The 19,727-nt window shown below is 42.2% G+C and overlaps 1 protein-coding gene across 1 annotated transcript; it reads right to left on the bottom strand.

The window, feature by feature from the left end:
• Positions 1 to 2,271: 2,271 nt before the first annotated feature.
• Positions 2,272 to 19,028, bottom strand: LOC123878931 (uncharacterized PE-PGRS family protein PE_PGRS54-like). The gene is made up of 15 exons (XM_045926308.1): positions 18,885 to 19,028; positions 16,156 to 16,370; positions 15,837 to 16,001; positions 15,508 to 15,672; positions 11,128 to 11,628; positions 10,093 to 10,282; positions 9,622 to 9,975; positions 9,323 to 9,582; positions 8,804 to 8,909; positions 8,232 to 8,449; positions 7,800 to 7,842; positions 6,964 to 7,562; positions 5,821 to 6,642; positions 4,687 to 5,499; positions 2,272 to 3,948 (listed from the first exon to the last, which is right to left on the bottom strand). The coding sequence occupies exons 1-15, from the start codon at positions 18,889 to 18,891 to the stop codon at positions 2,935 to 2,937; spliced, it is 5,472 nt and encodes a 1,823-aa protein (XP_045782264.1). The 5' UTR covers positions 18,892 to 19,028; the 3' UTR covers positions 2,272 to 2,934.
• Positions 19,029 to 19,727: the final 699 nt, after the last annotated feature.

The raw sequence follows: 19,727 nt of genomic DNA, 5'->3' as shown, positions 1-19,727 counted from the left end.
TATTAAGCAACCAAAGTCCATGAAATTTTGCAGACATATTCTAAAAACTAATATCTGTGTCTGTGGTGTTTTAGATTTTACTAAAAATATGTAGTTTTAAAATTACAGGGGCTCAAAGATTTGTATGAAATTTTCAAGACCGCGTAACTTTGAAACCGAATATTTTAACAGAAATCTGGAAAACCACAGACATAGATATTAGTTTCTAGAATATGTCTGCAAAATTTCATGGACTTTGGTTGCTTAATATTCAAATGAAATTGGAACTACGATTGTATGAAACGAGTGGAAACGAGTGACGGAGAGAGCCCTCTTAAATCGATAATTTAAAACGGTTAGCAAACTTAAAACTAACAGGTGGCCGTTGCTTTTACGAATTTTGGTAGAAATAATTCCTTCAGTTCGTAAATTTTGAAGTTCAGTAAAATGTTGAATTGGCAAAGTGTTGAATTTCAATTCCCAAAATTTTGAATCCCAAAATGTTGAATCTTAAAAGTAAGCTTTCAACATTTTAGGAATTCAACATTTTGAGCCTGAAAAATTTATGTGCCGAATAATAAACGCAATAAGACCTTATTTCAAATTAGTCAAATTTTTAGAGTTATTGCTTAGGTTTTATTTTAGAATAAATATTTTTGTTCTTATTTAAAACAATCACACTATAATATTATAAAGGCGAAAGTTTGTGTGTGTGTGTGTGTGTGTGTGTGTGTGTGTATGTTTGTTACTCCTTCACGCAAAAACTACTGGACGGATTTGGCTGAAATTCGGAATGAAGATAGATAATATCTTGGATTAGCACATAGGCTACTTTTTATCCCGGAAAACCAAAGAGTTCCCACGGGATTTCGAAAAACCTAAATTCACGCGGGCGAAGTCGCGGGCATCGGCTAGTATCTACCTACATCTTTTATTTTTTCGATCAAAATAGTGACTGAGAAGGATATTTCTTTTTAAGTAGCTGAATTTATGAGTATTATTGGATATACGTTATACAGAAAGACATCAACATATTGTTAATACCTAGTTTAAGTTAAATAGTTCAAGTTACAAAATTAATAATCAATGTCTTCCAGTTTTTAGATTAAGTTAAAAAATTATAATGATACAAATCTTATGATAAATCTACGTTATTTTATTTCTACTACTTATTATATTTTTTCTCTATTTAATTTTTTAAATAATAATTGATTTTATATTCATATTCATAGATTCTTTAATAAAAAAAAATTTAATTAAGTACTGTAAGTATACCAATGTTACAAAATAAAATATTTTTATTTTTTTGATCAAAGCTTGTTTTTTTTTTTATCTCAATAACCAATTATGGCATCGATTCTGATGTCCTTCTCTAAACTTAATTATCTACATCTTTTTGACGTTTGTCTATTACTGAAAAAGTCGGAACATGAATCCATACTAATATTATAAATGCGAAAGTGTGTCTGTTTGTCTGTCTGCTAGTTTTTCACGGCTTAACAGTTTAACCGATTTTGATGAAAGGTACAGAGTTAGCTTACATCCCGGGGAAGGACATAGGCTACTTTTATCCCGGAAAATCAAAGAGCTCCCACGGGGTTTTTAAAGACCCATCCGTTCATCCGTTTTACCGATTTATATGAAATTTGGTACAGAGGTAGCGTGCATCCTGGAAATTGGCATAGGCAACTTTTTATCCCGTAAAATCAAAGAGTTCCCACGGGTTTTTTAAAGTACCTAAATCCACACGAAAGAGGTCGCGGCCACAATCTATTATTACATAAGCACCTTAAATTTTTACTGCTACTCTTTAATACTGGCATCTAAAATCAGGAGGTTAGACATTTTAAAATTAGAATAAGTTTGTCTGTCCATTTAATAACCCCCGACCCAAAAAGAGGGGTTTTATAAGTTTGACGGGTGTATCTGTGTATCTGTCTGTGGCATCATAGTTCCTAAACCAATGAACCGATTTTAATTTTTATTTATTTATTTGAAATGTGGTTTCATCGAGAGTGTTCTTAGCTATAATCCAAGAGAATCGGTTCAGCCGTTTGAAAGTTATCAGCTCTTTTCTAGTTACTGTAGCCTTCACTTGTCGGGGGTGTTATAAATTTTTAATTTACACTTATTACTACATTTTTAAGAAAACGATGCAAAATTACCCTAAAATTTAGATGCCATCGGACCAATGTATTTTAAAATAAAAAATATTCCTGAACGTAATGTGATAAATCTAAGGGGAAATAACAACAATTCACAGAGATTACTGCAAAAAATACTTTATTAAAAGTAAACACCTATTTACAAATAAATATGCATAATATAAAAAATAAAATAATACAGTTAAGTATTTAAAATTTAGAAATGCTTTAAATACATGATTAGAACCTTAATATTAATAATTTCAGCAGGTTTTAAAGAAATGAGCTAACAAATTTTGGATTGAGCACCTTCATTAACTATTAAGGATAATAGTTTTAAGTTAATGTAATTAACTTTACAAATCCATCAATAATTGGGAATCAAAATGTGTATGGAAACTACTTTGGATAAATTATTTGACTCACTTTAACGCTATATTCTGATATCAAAATCCACTAAACTTCGAAATAAACTTTTTTCATTCAAATTAGATTTTTTATTGCATTTTTCTTTGTATTATTAACTTAAGTTTCAGTTAAAACGAGACAGACTTATGGCAGTGATATAACACTGTCTCTTTTTAACAGTGTCTTAAGCTTGAGCAAAGTCAATCTATAGAACTCAGCCTAAGATTGCATGTGCAAACCAACGCAGTATCTCATAAATGGATTATCTAGTCTTTCAGACAAGGTCTTCAGAATACCGTTGGAACCACCACGGATTCCGCTCATAACTGATGCTGCCCTTTTTCTCATAATTGCGTAAAAATAATATATCTAAATGGTCCTAACTCCTACGGAAATTGATAACCTACTCATATGATTCAAAAAGCTCTTTCAACGCGCTTACTTTTCCCCAAGGGAGGAACACTTTAACACCGTCAGCCACAACAGACGTTTGAACGTTGAACCTGTTACATTCAACATTGCAAGCGAAATCGCACGTCTGGGCCTTCGGGTTGAAGTAGAGACCTTCGGAGCAAACGCTAAGCACTTTCCTGTTGTTCTCGCAGCGCCAGAACTTATCGCAGTCGGTTTCGTGTCTCCAATGAGAGACGTGGCACTCTGTAGCACATCTGTCTATTATGATTTCACCTTCTCCACCACCGCCTCCACCACCTCCTCCACCTCCGCCTCCACCACCTCCACCACCTCCGCCTCCACCACCACCACCGCCGCCATTGCCTCCATCTCCGCCGCCACCACCATTGCCTCCATCTCCGCCGCCACCACCATTGCCTCCATCTCCGCCGCCACCACCATTGCCTCCATCTCCGCCGCCACCACCATTGCCTCCATCTCCGCCGCCACCACCATTGCCTCCATCTCCGCCGCCACCACCATTGCCTCCATCTCCGCCGCCACCACCATTGCCTCCATCTCCGCCGCCACCACCATTGCCTCCATCTCCGCCGCCACCACCATTGCCTCCATCTCCGCCGCCACCACCACCTCCTCCACCTCCACCACCACCACCATTGCCACCATCTCCACCGCCCTCACCATCGCCTCCATCTCCACCGCCACCACCATTGCCTCCATCTCCACCGCCACCACCATTGCCTCCATCTCCGCCACCACCACCACCTCCTCCACCTCCGCCACCACCACCATTGCCTCCATCTCCACCGCCACCACCATTGCCTCCATCTCCTCCGCCACCACCATTGCCTCCATCTCCACCGCCACCACCATTGCCTCCATCACCACCGCCACCTCCTCCTCCTCCGCCACCACCCCCTCCTCCTCCTCCTCCACCGCCGCCACCACCTCCACCTCCTTCATTTCCATCTTCACAACCAGCATTCCAGGGCCAGTCACATACCTGTAAAAGAATGTAAAAATGATTAATTTTAGTCAGTAATTTATTGATTCTACAGCAAGTATAATGTTATATGATATACCTATCCAACACTTAATCGATATATTTTAGGTGCTTTACGTTATAATTATTAATAGTGAGGCCCTATTGGCGAACTCTCGGCAAATCTTTATCAAACATTCTTTCAAACAGGCCGGCGTCAATCGTATAGCTTGACATTCACAAAATATTTGCCAAAAATTTGTGTTGATGCAGCAGTTTGGCCCGGCTTGAAGATTTGCAGTTTAGCAAACTTTCGCAAAACTCGCCCTAACTCGAAATATTTGCGCAGCGTGGCCACTCCTTATGTGGGTAACTTTTTAACAGTATATCTGCAGTATTGTTACAAAATAATTCAAATGTCAAAGAAGCCTAAATGGGCTCTCATATGAACCCTAAATATGACAAAGGTAGAGAGAGAGAAGTAGAATTTATACTTTGATCCATACTTTATAATATTAATATAATGGCAAAAGAATGACTGTCTGTCTGTTTGCTAGCTTTTTATGTCCCAACAGTTTAACCAATTTTGATCAAATTCGGTTCAGAGTTACCATCCTGGGGTCGGGAATAGGCTAATTTTTAACCCGGAAAATCGAAGAATTCCCACATAATTTTTGAAAAGCCTAAATCCAAGTGGAAGAAGGCGCGGAAATCATCTAGTAATTAATAATAATAATACTTATAGTAGTAGGGTATTACCTGAAGGACTGGGTTAAAGTGCAAGCCGGGTTGGCATTCTTGTTCTCGTTTTTGGTCATTTACGCAGTAGTAGAACCGGGAGCAGTTAGCGTGTGGCAGCAGCCAGTGCACGGTGAAATCGGCAGGGCAGCCATTGGGTAGCCATCCACCTGCACCGCCACCTCCACCACCACCTCCGCCGCCTCCACCGCCTCCGCCGCCTCCACCGCCTCCACCGCCTCCACCGCCTCCACCACCACCTCCACCACCACCTCCACCACCTCCATCTCCTCCTCCACCTCCATCACCACCACCATCTCCATCACCACCACCTCCTCCACCACCTCCTCCACCGCCTCCTGCACCCCCTTCTCCGTCATCTCCTCCACCTCCTCCACCTCCTCCACCTCCTCCACCTCCTCCTCCACCTCCATCACCACCACCGCCTCCGTCACCACCGCCTCCTCCAGATCCACCACCTCCTCCATCACCACCGCCTCCTCCAGCTCCACCGCCTCCTCCATCACCACCACCTCCTCCAGCTCCGCCACCTCCTCCATCTCCGCCACCTCCTCCATCTCCACCTCCGCCTCCATCACCACCACCGCCTCCATCACCACCACCTCCTCCAGCTCCGCCACCTCCTCCATCTCCACCGCCTCCTCCATCACCACCTCCGCCTCCATCACCACCACCTCCTCCAGCTCCACCGCCTCCTCCATCACCACCCCCACCTCCGTCTCCACCACCACCTCCACCGCCTCCTCCTCCTCCGCCACCACCACCTCCACCATTTCCTCCTTCACAACCAGCATTCCAGGGCCAGTCACATACCTATAACAATAATAATTCATGAATGAGCAATTTTAGCCCGAAATAATTGTCAGTGAGAACCAAAATCATATATCAAATAAAACATTCTGCACAACCGATGCTAAATGTGTATACTAGCTTTAGCATCGATGACTATCCAGTCATCCAACACTAAATAGATATTTATGTATGTATTATAAAATTTATAAGAGGGTCACGAATCACGATACACAGTTTATACTTAATTATCTTTACAAAATTATGCAAAAAGAGTAGAGAGAGAAAAAAAGAGAAGTATAATAAGAAATTATTACATAATATTTATAGTAGTAAGGTTAATACCTGAAGAACTGGGTTAAAGTGCAAGCCGGGTTGGCATTCTTGTTCTCGTTTTTGATCATTTACGCAGTAGTAGAACCGGGAGCAGTTATCGTGTGGCAGCAGCCAGTGCACGGTGAAATCAGCAGGGCAGCCATTGGGTAGCCATCCACCTGCACCGCCACCTCCACCACCACCTCCGCCGCCACCACCGCCTCCACCGCCTCCGCCGCCTCCACCGCCTCCACCACCTCCACCAACTCCACCACCACCTCCACCACCTCCATCTCCTCCTCCACCTCCGTCACCACCACCATCTCCATCACCACCACCTCCTCCACCGCCTCCTGCACCGCCTTCTCCATCAGCACCCCCTTCTCCGTCATCTCCTCCACCTCCTCCACCTCCATCACCACCACCACCTCCGTCACCACCGCCTCCTCCAGCTCCACCGCCTCCTCCATCACCACCGCCTCCTCCATCACCACCACCTCCTCCAGCTCCACCACCTCCTCCATCTCCACCATCTCCTCCATCACCACCTCCGCCTCCATCACCACCACCGCCTCCGTCACCACCGCCTCCTCCAGCTCCACCGCCTCCTCCATCACCACCGCCTCCTCCATCACCACCACCTCCTCCAGCTCCGCCACCTCCTCCATCTCCACCGCCTCCTCCATCACCACCTCCGCCTTCATCACCACCACCTCCTCCAGCTCCACCGCCTCCTCCATCACCACCCCCACCTCCGTCTCCACCACCACCTCCACCGCCTCCTCCTCCTCCGCCACCACCACCTCCACCATTTCCTCCTTCACATCCAGCATTCCAGGGCCAGTCACATACCTATAACAATAATAATTCATGAATGAGCAATTTTAGCCCGAAATAATTGTCAGTGAGAACCAAAATCATATATCAAATAAAACATTCTGCACAACCGATGCTAAATGTGTATACTAGCTTTAGCATCGATGACTATCCAGTCATCCAACACTAAATAGATATTTATGTATGTATTATAAAATTTATAAGAGGGTCACGAATCACGATACACAGTTTATACTTAATTATCTTTACAAAATTATGCAAAAAGAGTAGAGAGAGAAAAAAAGAGAAGTATAATAAGAAATTATTACATAATATTTATAGTAGTAAGGTTAATACCTGAAGAACTGGGTTAAAGTGCAAGCCGGGTTGGCATTCTTGTTCTCGTTTTTGATCATTTACGCAGTAGTAGAATCGGGAGCAGTTAGTGTGTGGCAGCAGCCAGTGCACGTTGAAGTCGGCAGGACAGCCATTGGGTAGCCATCCACCTGCACCGCCACCTCCACCACCACCTCCGCCGCCACCACCGCCTCCGCCGCCTCCACCGCCTCCACCGCCTCCACCACCACCTCCACCACCTCCATCTCCTCCTTCACCTCCATCACCACCATCGCCTCCATCACCACCACCTCCACCAGCTCCACCGCCTCCTCCATCACCACCGTCTCCTCCATCACCACCACCTCCTCCAGCTCCACCACCTCCTCCATCTCCACCGCCTCCACCGCCTCCACCACCTCCACCATCACCTCCACCACCTCCATCTCCTCCTCCACCTCCGGCACCACCACCATCTCCATCACCACCACCGCCTCCATCACCACCACCTCCTCCAGCTCCACCACCTCCTCCATCACCACCGCCTCCTCCATCACCACCACCTCCTCCAGCTCCACCACCTCCTCCATCTCCACCATCTCCTCCATCACCACCTCCGCCTCCATCACCACCACCGCCTCCGTCAGCACCGCCTCCTCCAACTCCACCGCCTCCTCCATCACCACCGCCTCCTCCATCACCACCACCTCCTCCATCTCCACCGCCTCCTCCATCACCACCTCCGCCTCCATCACCACCACCTCCTCCAGCTCCACCGCCTCCTCCATCACCACCCCCACCTCCGCCTCCACCACCACCTCCACCGCCTCCTCCTCCTCCGCCACCACCACCTCCACCATTTCCTCCTTCACATCCAGCATTCCAGGGCCAGTCACATACCTATAACAATAATAATTCATAAATGAGCAATTTTAGTGATTTTAGCCCGCAATAATTGTCAGTGAGAACCAAAATCATATACCAAATCATATTATTATATGAAAAAAACATTCCGCCCAACCGTTGCTAAATATGTATACTAGCTTTAGCATGGATGACTATCCAGTCATCCAACACTAAATGGATATTTATGTATTTTATAAACTTTATAAGAGGGTCACGAATCACGACACACAGTTTATACTTATTATCTTTACAAAATTATGCAGACGACAAAGAAGCTGGCTGGTTCTTACACGAACCATACAAAAAGAGTAGCGAGTCAGAAATAGAGACGTAGAATAAGAAATAATAATTACATAATAGTTATATTGCAGTAGGGTTATTACCTGAAGGACTGGGTTAAAGTGCAAGCCGGGTTGGCATTCTTGTTCTCGTTTTTGGTCATTTACGCAGTAGTAGAATCGGGAGCAGTTAGCGTGTGGCAGCAGCCAGTGCACCTTGAAGTCAGCAGGGCAGCCATTGGGTAGCCATCCACCTTCACCGCCACCTCCACCACCACCTCCGCCGCCTCCACCACCTCCACCGCCTCCACCGCCACCACCACCTCCATCTCCGCCTACACCTCCATCACCACCGCCGCCTCCGCCGCCACCGCCACCTCCATCACCACCCCCACCTCCTCCACCGACTTCTCCATCAGCACCCCCTTCTCCGTCACCTCCTCCACCTGCTCCACCTCCTCCTCCACCTCCGGCACCACCACCACCTCCATCACCACCACCGCCTCCATCACCACCACCTCCTCCAGCTCCACCGCCTCCTCCATCCCCACCGCCTCCTCCATCCCCACCGCCTCCTCCATCACCACCACCTCCTCCATCTCCACCGCCTCCTCCATCACCACCTCCGCCTCCATCACCACCACCTCCTCCAGCTCCACCGCCTCCTCCATCACCACCCCCACCTCCTCCACCTCCACCATCTCCACCACCACCTCCACCTCCTTCTCCTCCACCACCATCATTTCCACCTTCGCAGCCAGCATTCCAAGGCCAGTCGCATATCTGTAACAATATAACATCACATTCAGTTCAGTCGCTATTACGCTAGTCAAAAGAAAGAAAGAAGAAGAAAGAAAAGAGGCTATCTCTCTCTCTGCTACTTAGAGTTTTGTCTGTACCAGTAACACTTTGAATATTGACTTTTTGCTGCTTAAAAAGTTGTTCATCGTGTCAATTTCAAATGATATTATGTTATGAAAACTGTTCAAGTTAATATTCACAATCCCGTTAATACGTTGTAGGAGTGATCAAATAAATAGCTATGGGTGAAAATCACCCATTTAGTTTGAGTATAGAGTCATTTGAGTTCTATGAGTTACTGATGATTTTACTACTATTTAACTACTTTTATCTATTTATTCGAAAATTTAAAAAAATTATATCATATTTTTTGAGTAATTATTATTTTTTTTTACCTGAAGAACAGGGTTGAAGTGCAGTCCATGATTACACATCTGTTCACGTTTCAAGCCATCTATACAATAGAAGAATCTCGAACAGTTTGCTGGGTCGGGAAGCAGCCAGTGTACGTTAAAGTCAGCTGGGCAACCATTCGGTAGCCATCCTTCAACACCACCAACACCTCCTCCACCTGCACCACCTCCACCTCCTCCACCTCCATTGTCGCCATCTCCACCATTTCCGCCATTTTCACCTTCACTTCCGGCTCCACCACCTCCACCCCCACCTCCACCTCCTCCTCCACCTCCTCCACCTCCATCACCACCACCGCCGTTTTCTCCATCACTACCGTCTTCCCCATTTTCACCTCCATTACCACCACTTCCATTTCCTCCGCCACTGCCATTATCTCCATCACTACCATTTTCTCCTCCAGCACCATCACCACCTCCTCCTCCTCCTCCTCCACCACCACCAGCTCCACCTCCACTCCCACCACCTCCTCCACCACCTCCTCCTCCCCCACCTCCTCCTCCACCGCCACCGCCTCCACTACCATCACTACCACCGCCTCCGTTTCCTCCGCCACTGCCATTATCTCCATCACTACCATTTTCTCCTTCAGCACCATCACCACCTCCTCCTCCTCCTCCTCCTCCTCCACCAGCTCCACCTCCACTCCCACCACCTCCTCCACCCCCACCTCCTCCCCCACCTCCTCCCCCACCTCCTCCTCCACCACCACCGCCTCCACCACCACCGCCTCCACTACCATCACTACCACCGCCTCCGTTTCCTCCGTCACTGCCATTATCTCCATCACTACCATTTTCCCCTCCAACACCATCACCACCTCCTACTCCGCCTCCACCTCCACTACCACCACCTCCTCCTCCACCTCCACCACCACCTCCACCACCACCACCGCCACCACTTCCTTCTTCACAACCAGCATTTGAAGGCCAGTCACATGTCTGTAAAAAAAAAATTAACCAATTGGATAAAAACTTTACTTATTTAATTTATTGACGTAATTATTTCGTCAAGAAAAATTATTGCAACACCGTGAATACTCTAGGTGGGTGATTCGTCTAACACTGAATGATAGCCACCAAGCTCATTTGACATTTATTTTTAATCCATTGAAGGTTTACTATGAAAAATTATTTTAATATCACTCATTGAAGCAGCAGTGTAGAACCAACCCATGTCAAATGAGCTCGCTGACATTCAATGCTAGATACTGAGTCAGTGAATAACCACGCAGGTCTCTAAAGAGTAGATTTAGGGCTGATTTTTCAATTGTCAATTACTTTTATCCCTTTTATCTGAGGTATTTTGACGTATTGACAGATTTCCTAGACAAAAAAACCGGCCAAGTGCGAATCAGACTCGCGCACCGAGGGTTCAGCTCTTTCATATAATACACCACTTGGTATAGTTATCTCTTACTTTGAAAATTGAAAATACAAATTATTTGTTCATAATCACATTTTAATTCTTTTTTTTTTTTGGTGATACCTTTAACCACAAATTCATGGTTTTCAGACTTTTCCTTTACTTGTGCTATAAGACCTACCTACCTGCCTTTCATGATTCTAGGTCAACGGGAAGTACCCTATAGGTTTTCTTGACAGACGGACAGACGAATAGTCAGACAGATAACAAAGTGATCCTCTAAGTAAGGGTTTCTTTTTCCTTTTGAGGTATGAAACCCTAAAACCCTCAAATTCATTCCTCAGATAAAAGTTATTTGACGATTGAAAATTCATCCCTTTTTCTATAATGATGTTAACAATCATTTCTTGTTTCCATTTACCTGAAGGACGTTGTTGAAGTGTAAACCAGAGAGACAAATTTTTTCTCGCTTCTCGCCATCCACGCAGTAGTAGAATCTGGAGCAATTCGTTGGATGAGGCAACAGCAAATGTACATCAAAGTCTGTAGGGCAGCCATTGGGTAGCCTTTCTGGGTTACTTCCCCCACTACCTTCCTCGCTGCCTTCGGTAACAACTTTATCATCCTCATCAACGTTAGCTCCTCCTCCATTATCACCGTTTCCACCAGTGTCGTTGTCAGTTTCATTGTCGTTGCCCGCTTCATTGTCATCACCAGTTTCATTGTCATTACCAATATCATTGTCATTACCAGTATCATTGTCATTACCAGTATCATTGTCATCACCAGTTTCATTATCCTCACCAGTTCCATTGTCCTCACCAGGTCCGGAATCGTTATCAGATCCACCAGTGTCACCAGTTTCACCGTCGTTATCATTTCCAGTGAGTTGGCATTTCACATTCCACGGCCAATCGCATAGCTGTAAAGAAGGAGAGATTTTTTTAAGAAAAGTGTTATGTAATTTATTAGGATCAAGTAGTCTCGTGGTTTGATAAATAAACGTGGATTTGACCTGCAGCTCGCGCCAGTAATGCGCGGGACTTCAATAAAAGTAATTTTATACATGGCATAATATTGTATATCAAATCTTTGAAAAGAGCAACCGTAGAGCTTCTTCTCGGTAGGAAAGGCATTCCGAACCAGTGGTAGATGCTCTTGACGATTCAAAAGTACTTGTCAAGTAAAAGTCTAATTGAATAAAAATATTTTGATTTTTGAATTTTAATTTGACCTCTTATTTGTGGAGTTGAGAGTTCAATCCCGGAGTAACTTTTTGGGATTTATTGGAATTGAATTAAACTGAATTAAAGTTTGCTATATGCACCGTCATAAGTTCAAAGTTCTTATAATATTCCTTTTTCGTCGTAAGTTACATTAATTTGTCCTGTTTCAAATAGGTGGGAGTCTACGTTTTAGAGATAACCTACATGCAATATTTCAAGTTTCTAGATTGATCAGTTAGGCTGTTAAGTCAGTTAAGAGGGTTCTCTCCGTCACTCGCCCCATACAAACGTAGTTCCAATTTCATTTGAATATTAAGCAACCAAAGTCCATGAAATTTTGCAGATATATTCTAGAAACTAATATCTATGCCTGTGGTTTCCAGATTTCTGTTAAAATGTGCGATTTCAAAGTTACGCTGTCTTAAAAATTCACATACAAATCTTTGAGCTCCTGTAATTTTGAAACTACATATTTTTGGAAAATACTAAAACACCACAGGCACAGATATTAGTTTTTAGAATATGTCTGCAAAATTTCATGGGCTTTGGTTGCTTAATATTCAAATGAAATTGGAACTACGATTGTATGGAGTAAGTGACGGAGAGAGCCCTGTTAAGACGCAGGTTTTTCAAACTTAAAATCTTATAGATCCATCTATTCAAATACAAGCTGTACAAGTTTATACTAAGTACCTAAGTATAATAATTAATTGTTACATATTTAAGTATTAGTAGTCGTCACTCGTCATCTATCCATGCTATCAATCCATACTAATATTATATTATGCGAAAGTGTCTGTCTGTCCGTCTGTCTATCTGTCTGTCTGTCTGCTACGTTTTCGCAGCCTAACCGCTAAACGGATTTTAATAAAATTTGGCCCAAATATGGGATATATCCCAGGGAAGTACATAGGCTACTTTTATCCCGGAAAATCAAAGAGTTCCTACGGGATTAAAAAAAATCGAAATCTACGCGGACGAAGCCGCGGGCATCCTCTAGTATCCAATACGTTTATAACTAGTTTCAAAGGTTCTTTTATCAATAAAGTACATAAGTTATCTCGTGAGGTGAACTGTTTATTTATCACACTGGAATTTTTGGCGGAAATAATCTTAATTTAAAAAAACCGGCCAAGTGCGAGTCAGACTCGCGCACTGAGGGTTCCGTACTCGGGTATTTATTCAACTAACATAAATAAAAAACTATTATACATAAAAATAAATAAAAATCTGTTTTAGGATGTACAGGTACAGCCGTTTCATATGATACCCCACTTGGTATAGTTATCATATTTTGAAAATTGAAACATATTTTAATTTTTTTTTAATGATGTAACCACGAATTTGCGGTGGTTTTCAGATTTATTCCTATACTTGTGCTATAAGACCTACCTGCCAATTTCATGATTCTAGGTCAACGGGAAGTACCCTATACCTAGGTTTCTTGACAACGGACGGACGGACGAACGGACAGACAGTCAGACAGACAACAAAGTGATCCTATAAGGGTTCCGTTTTCCTTTTGAGGTAGGGAACCCTAAAAAGTAACCTATATGCCCTTCTCAGGATTTTTTTAGTCTTTAGGGGTATCTATAGGGGTTTGGTCACAAAGTGAACATGCCACCCCTGTAGAGTCTAAACTGTATTTAAAAATATCTTAAAATATCTAACTCTGTACCGATTAAACGCAAGGGCTGTGAAAAACTAGAAAACAGATAGACAGACAGATAGACAGATAGATAAACATACACACTTTGGAAAGGAGATTGGCGAATTCCATAGTTTCAGACCCAAACTAACAGAACCGTGAGCCTCAAGCCCACGTTCACGAATCAAACTTCTCATGCTTTTTTTTTTTTAATTATATAGACTAGCGCTTGGCTGCAATCAGACCTGCTAGCAAGTGATGATGCAGCCTAAGATGGAGCGCGCTTGCCTAGAAGTTGCCTATTCACTCTTGACTTGAAGGTACCCATATTATAGGTGGAAGGGAAAACTGACGCCGGAAGGGACTGCTTGTTCTAGTACGCCAGTCTTACAAAAAACTTCATCAAAGTCTTTCAAATAAAGTTGGGAGAACAAAGATATTCACTTGTATTGCCATGTTACGGTTATTTATTATGTGTGCTTGTGAATAATTATATTTTTGATCCCCATCTTCTAAAAGTATCAGGCTTAAACAGAAAAATACTCTGAAAAATATTATTAAAATTAAATGATTTATGAATCTGAACGGTTTTTAAAAATGCTGGGTCCAAATTCGCCAACCTCCTTTATCATATTAGTGTGGAAGTATGGTATTTCTGCAAATTGTGCATAATATTGTTTTTATTTCCCTTTTTATAGCTATCTATAAAGTGCAGTGATAGTAATCTCGCTTTATTGACGTCATAATAAATCAATAATTGGATATCGATCATTTTATACGTCTTGTGATAAAATCTCGTAATTTCCTTTTATCTTCAGTTTTTTTCCTTTTTATGTTTTCCCGGTAAAGATAAATGATAGGTATTTAATCCTTCCGGTTATGATTTTAGTTAGGGCTTAGATACCCGAAGTTGAAAATAAGTGGGGTATCATATGAAAGGGCTATACCTGTACATTCTAAAACAGATTTTTATTTATTTTTATGCACAATAGTTTTTGATTTATTCTGCAAAATGTCGAAAAGAATACCCGAGTACGGAACCCTCGGAGCGCGAGTCTGACTCGCACTTGGCCGGTTTTTTATACTAAGTACATACTTAATGACTAGGTACGTTTTCCCAATAAAAAATACCTAGGTAAATAAAAAAATTCAAATTATCTTGATAATGAAATTAAATGACAATGATGAAACCCCGATTGTAGTTTTATTTTTAAAATTAATTACTGATTTCAATCCTGATGATAATTTCCTAATAGCTCTTGTAATCTTTGATCTTGCGAATATACATCATACCTACTATTATTTTGATATTATTGTGCAACACTGTTACAATTGATTGGATTGGGGGTGCGTCATTATATGATTAACCCATTACCGGCCCACTACTGAGCACGGGTCTCTTCTATGTAGTAAAGCTTGATACAGTCAGTTTCATGTGGTAGCAAGTGGTGTGTGAGAGCAGGACAGGTTATTGTGGTAGCGAGTGGTGTTTGAAGGTTTGGTGTGGTGTTGTGTGGTGTTTGAAGGTTTAGTGTGGTGTTATGTGGGTGATGTGTGGTTTTATGTGGTGTTTGAAGGTTTGGTGTGGTGTTGTGTGGTGTTTGAAGGTTTGGTGTGGTGTTGTGTGGTGTTTGAAGGTTTGGTGTGGTGTTGTGTGGTTTTGTGTGGTGTTTGAAGGTTTGGTGTGGTGTTGTGTGTTGTTTGGTGTGGTGTTGTACTGTGTTTGAAGGTTTGGTGTGGTGTTGTGTGATGTTTGAAGGTTTGGTGTCATGTTGTGCTGTGTTTGAAGGTTTGGTGTGGTGTTGTGCTATGTTTGAAGGTTTGGTGTGGTGTTGTGCTATGTTTGAAGGTTTGGTGTGGTGTTTGAAGGTTTGGTGTCCTGTTGTGTGGTGTTTGAAGGTTTGGTGTGGTGTTGTGTGGTATTTACCTGGTTATCATACGAGAAAGCAGTCCCAGGAGTGCAGTCCCTTGGCTCTATGTATCTCCGGCCATACTCGCAGTAGTAGAACTTGCTACAGTCAGTTTCGTGTGGTAGCAAGTGGTGTGTAAGAGCAGGACACCTGACGTCCGGTAGGGACCGGTTGTCCTGGTTCTTATGGTGTTTGAAGGTTTGGTGTGGTGTTGTGTGGTGTTTGAAGGTTTTGTGTGGTGTTTGAAGGTTTGGTATGGTGCTGTGTGGTGTTTGAAGGTTTAGTGTGGTGCTGTGTGATGTTGTGTGGTGTTTGAAGGTTTGGTGTGGTATTGTGTGGTGTTTACCTGGTTGTCATACGAGAAAGCAGTCTCAGGAGTGCAGTCCCTTGGCTCTATGTATCTCCGGCCATACTCGCAGTAGTAGAACTTGCTACAGTCAGTTTCGTGTGGTAGCAAGTGGTGTGTGAGAGCAGGACACCTGACGTCCGGTAGGGACCGGTTGTCCTGGTTCTTATGGTGTTTGAAGGTTTGGTGTGGTGTTGTGTGGTGTTTGAAGGTTTTGTGTGGTGTTTGAAGGTTTGGTATGGTGCTGTGTGGTGTTTGAAGGTTTAGTGTGGTGCTGTGTGATGTTTGAAGGTTTGGTGTGGTGTTGTGTGGTATTTACCTGGTTATCATACGAGAAAGCAGTCCCAGGAGTGCAGTCCCTTGGCTCTATGTATCTCCGGCCATATTCGCAGTAGTAGAACTTGCTACAATCAGTTTCGTGTGGTAGCAAGTGGTGTGTGAGAGCAGGACACCTGGCGTCCGGTAGGGACCGATTGTCCTGATTCTGGGGCCGACCGTAGACTAAAGCTACGGCGCCCAGAAGAAACAGACTTTCTGTAATTGAAAAAGCAAATTATAGTATTAAAAGTTGGCGAAGTGCGCGTCGGTTTCGCACACGATGGGTTCCGTACCATCGTGCAAGAAACAACACTTTTTTTTTAATTTTCATGGCAGCCATTTTGATTTTTTTAGTATTTGTTGGTATAGCGGCAATAGAAATGCACATTCTATGAAAATTTTAACCCTCTACCTATTTCGGTTCACGAGATACAACCCATTAAAAGACTGACAGACTGACGGACGGACAATGGAGGTTTATGTAGTAATAGGGTCCTATCTGCACCTTTTAGGGGTCTGTACCCTAAAAACTCGCTTTCCCCGTCTGTATCTACGAGTATTTACGTTTAGATCTTTTAAACTATGCAACAGATTTTAATGAGGTTTTCATCAATAGATAGAGTGGTTCAAAAGGAAGGTCCATACTCCACAGGTTTAGTTTAATAGTATCGTTTTGTTGAAATATGATATGACTATAATTTAATTATTCAAGATGTCGGGAGAGCTTTCATTGAAAACGATGTCTTGAATGATCTAGCGGGTGGATGAAGAAGGCAGAGGACCGTGTTTGGAAACACCGCTGCTCTGTCAAGCAGTAGACCCATACAGGCTGATGAAATGGAATGGAATTGAGTCTTGAAATACTTTCATTTTAAATTATAATACAGAACTTTTTGCGTTACAAATTTATAACACCCCCGACGAGTGAAGGTTACAGTAACTAGAAAAGCTGATAACCTTCAAACGGCTAAACCGATTTTCTTGGATTATAGCTAAGAACACTCTCAATCGCTTACCTTTCAAACAAAAAAAAAAAACTAAATTGTAATCGGTTCATTAGTTTAGGAGCTACGATGCCACAGACAGATACACAGATACACACGTCAAACTTATAACACCCCTCTTTTTGGGTCGGGGGTTAACAAAATATTGATTTCAAGGTACTGGAATTGGTCTACAAAGAGAGAGAACTGGTATTCACCATCATGCGAAGGAAGATTTCTTTGGGCATTTACAGAGAGGAGGACAATTCTCATTCCCAAGATTAGTGTTGGAAGGGAGAATTGCAGGCAAAGGAGCTCAAGGTCGCCAAAGACGCAAATGGTTGGACGATATAAGGGGGTGGACAGGGCTTAGTTACCCGAAGTTGAAAGACGCGGCTTTAAATAGAGAAGCTTTTCGGATGATGATCGCCAAACTTCGTTTCGAAGAAGGCACGCGATGATGATGATAATTTCATGGAATTTATTCAAGTAGGTACTTACACTATAAAATAATAACAAGGTAGGTAATAGCGGCGTAGCTTATATCACATCGTAAAACATTTTTATTAGACGTAATATTATGTTATCATAGATAACTACAGATACTCGTATACCTAATAATTGTATAGAAATAGGCATTAAGTAGCTACTATTAGTTTTGTTAACATATTCTAATCGCTTCTGCGTAAATATATATTTGTATGACACACTCTACGTACGTACAAAGCGCTCTGATAATAATAAAACCGGCCAAGTGCGAGTCAGACTCGCGCACTGAGGGTTCCGTAGTTGGGTATTTTTTTTAACTATTATGTATAAAAATAAGTAAAAATCTGTTTCAGAATGTACAGGTAAATGATATATGATTTCATATGATACTTCAATTGGTATAGTTATCTTACTTTGAAAATTGAAACATATTTCAATTTTTTTTTAAATCATGTGACCACAAATTCGCGGTTTTCAGATTTATTCCTGTACTTGTGCTATAAGACCTACCTACCTGCCAAATTTCATGATTCTAGGTCAACAGGAAGTACCCTATAGGTTTCTTGACAGACACGACGGACAGACAGACAGACAGACTGACAGACTGACAGACAGACAGATAGACAGACAACAAAGTGATCCTATAAGGGTTACGTTTTTCCTTTTGAGGTACGGAACCCTAAAAAATAGCCTATGTCACTCGAACATTGTAGCTTTCCACTGGTGAAAGAATTTCCGAAATCGGTTCAGTAGTTCCAGAGATTACTTCCTACAAACAAACTTATAAACTTTACCTCTTAGATATTATAGATTGGCATAGATGCTGCGATGCACAAACTAGAGATTTAAGAGGGGTCTCTCCGTCACTCGCTTCATACAAACGTAGTTTCAATTTCATTTGAATATTAAGCAACCAAAGTCCATGAAATTTTGCAGACATATTCTAGAAACTAATATCTATGTCTGTGGTTTTCCAGATTTCTGTTAAAATATTCGGTTTCAAAGTTACGCGGTCTTAAAAATTTCCATGCAAATCTTTGAGCCCCTGTAATTTTATAACTAGATATTTTTAGAAAAATCTAAAACACCATAGACACAGATATTAGTTTCTAAAATAGGTCTGCAAAATTTAATGAACTTTGGTTGCTTAATATTCAAATGAAATTGGAACTACGATTGTATGAAACAAGTGACGGAGAGAGCCCTGTTAAACTTATCAAATAAGATAAGAAACTCCACAAAATAAGCAATGACTTACTTATCATCGCGTCCTCACAGACACGTAAGATTTTCAGCGACTTTTCCCGCCAAAAAAATAGTCCTTTTTCCTGCCACTTGAAAACTAAACTGATAATCTACCTACCGGTATTTCTATTATATATAATTGCAAGCTCCCAAAAACAATAAAATGATACGGATTGATAACTGAATGCAATCAAGGAGTCAGTTATCATGATTCTTTCTACCTATACATACTTAATCATCGCAACACTATGTGAAAAGTGATGCATGTTTGTCTGTTTATATAAAACACGTTTATATGTAAAAGGACATGATAAAGTTGAAAACTAAAACCTGACTGCGATCGTCTTAATAAACGCTGAAATATTATAGTAAAATTGTTTTCCTGTCGCTTGGTATATTTTAATGATGTTGTTCATTTACATTTATGTACTCAGAATTTTCTCCTCTTTCATTTGACATCCCACTCGATACAATAGCAAAAAAAAATTTTGGAGACCCCCACTTTTTTTATGTGACATCCGTTAGGTCAATTTTTTTCGTGTAAAGTTTTTTCGTATAAAGTGTAGCCTATGTCACCCGAACCTTTACGACGAATCGATTGACACTTCATTCATCGAAATCGGTCTAGTAATTTAGGCGCTACGGTGGAACACACAGTATCTGGATACAAACATACATACCCACATACATACATCATACATAGACTGCTAAAATCATAACCCTTCCTTTTGGCTTTGCCGCAGTCGGGTAAAAAACTAACATACTGAGTGACTGACTGATCTATCAACGCACAGCTCTTTTGGAGTTTTTGAAAAAAATCCCTGGGGGTAAAATAGGGATTTGAAATTTGTGTAGT

Source organism: Maniola jurtina, chromosome 27, assembly GCF_905333055.1.
Source record: "Maniola jurtina chromosome 27, ilManJurt1.1, whole genome shotgun sequence".
Classification (NCBI taxonomy): Eukaryota; Metazoa; Arthropoda; class Insecta; order Lepidoptera; family Nymphalidae; genus Maniola; species Maniola jurtina.
This window is presented reverse-complemented; position numbering and strand designations above follow the sequence as displayed.

Coding starts and splice junctions, on each gene's coding strand:
- LOC123878931 (XM_045926308.1), bottom strand. Junction 16,002..16,155: donor CTTTCTCGTATGATAACCAG/GTAAATACCACA, acceptor AAACACCATAAG/AACCAGGACAACCGGTCCCT. Junction 8,910..9,322: donor ACTTCAACCCTGTTCTTCAG/GTAAAAAAAAAT, acceptor ATATTGTTACAG/ATATGCGACTGGCCTTGGAA.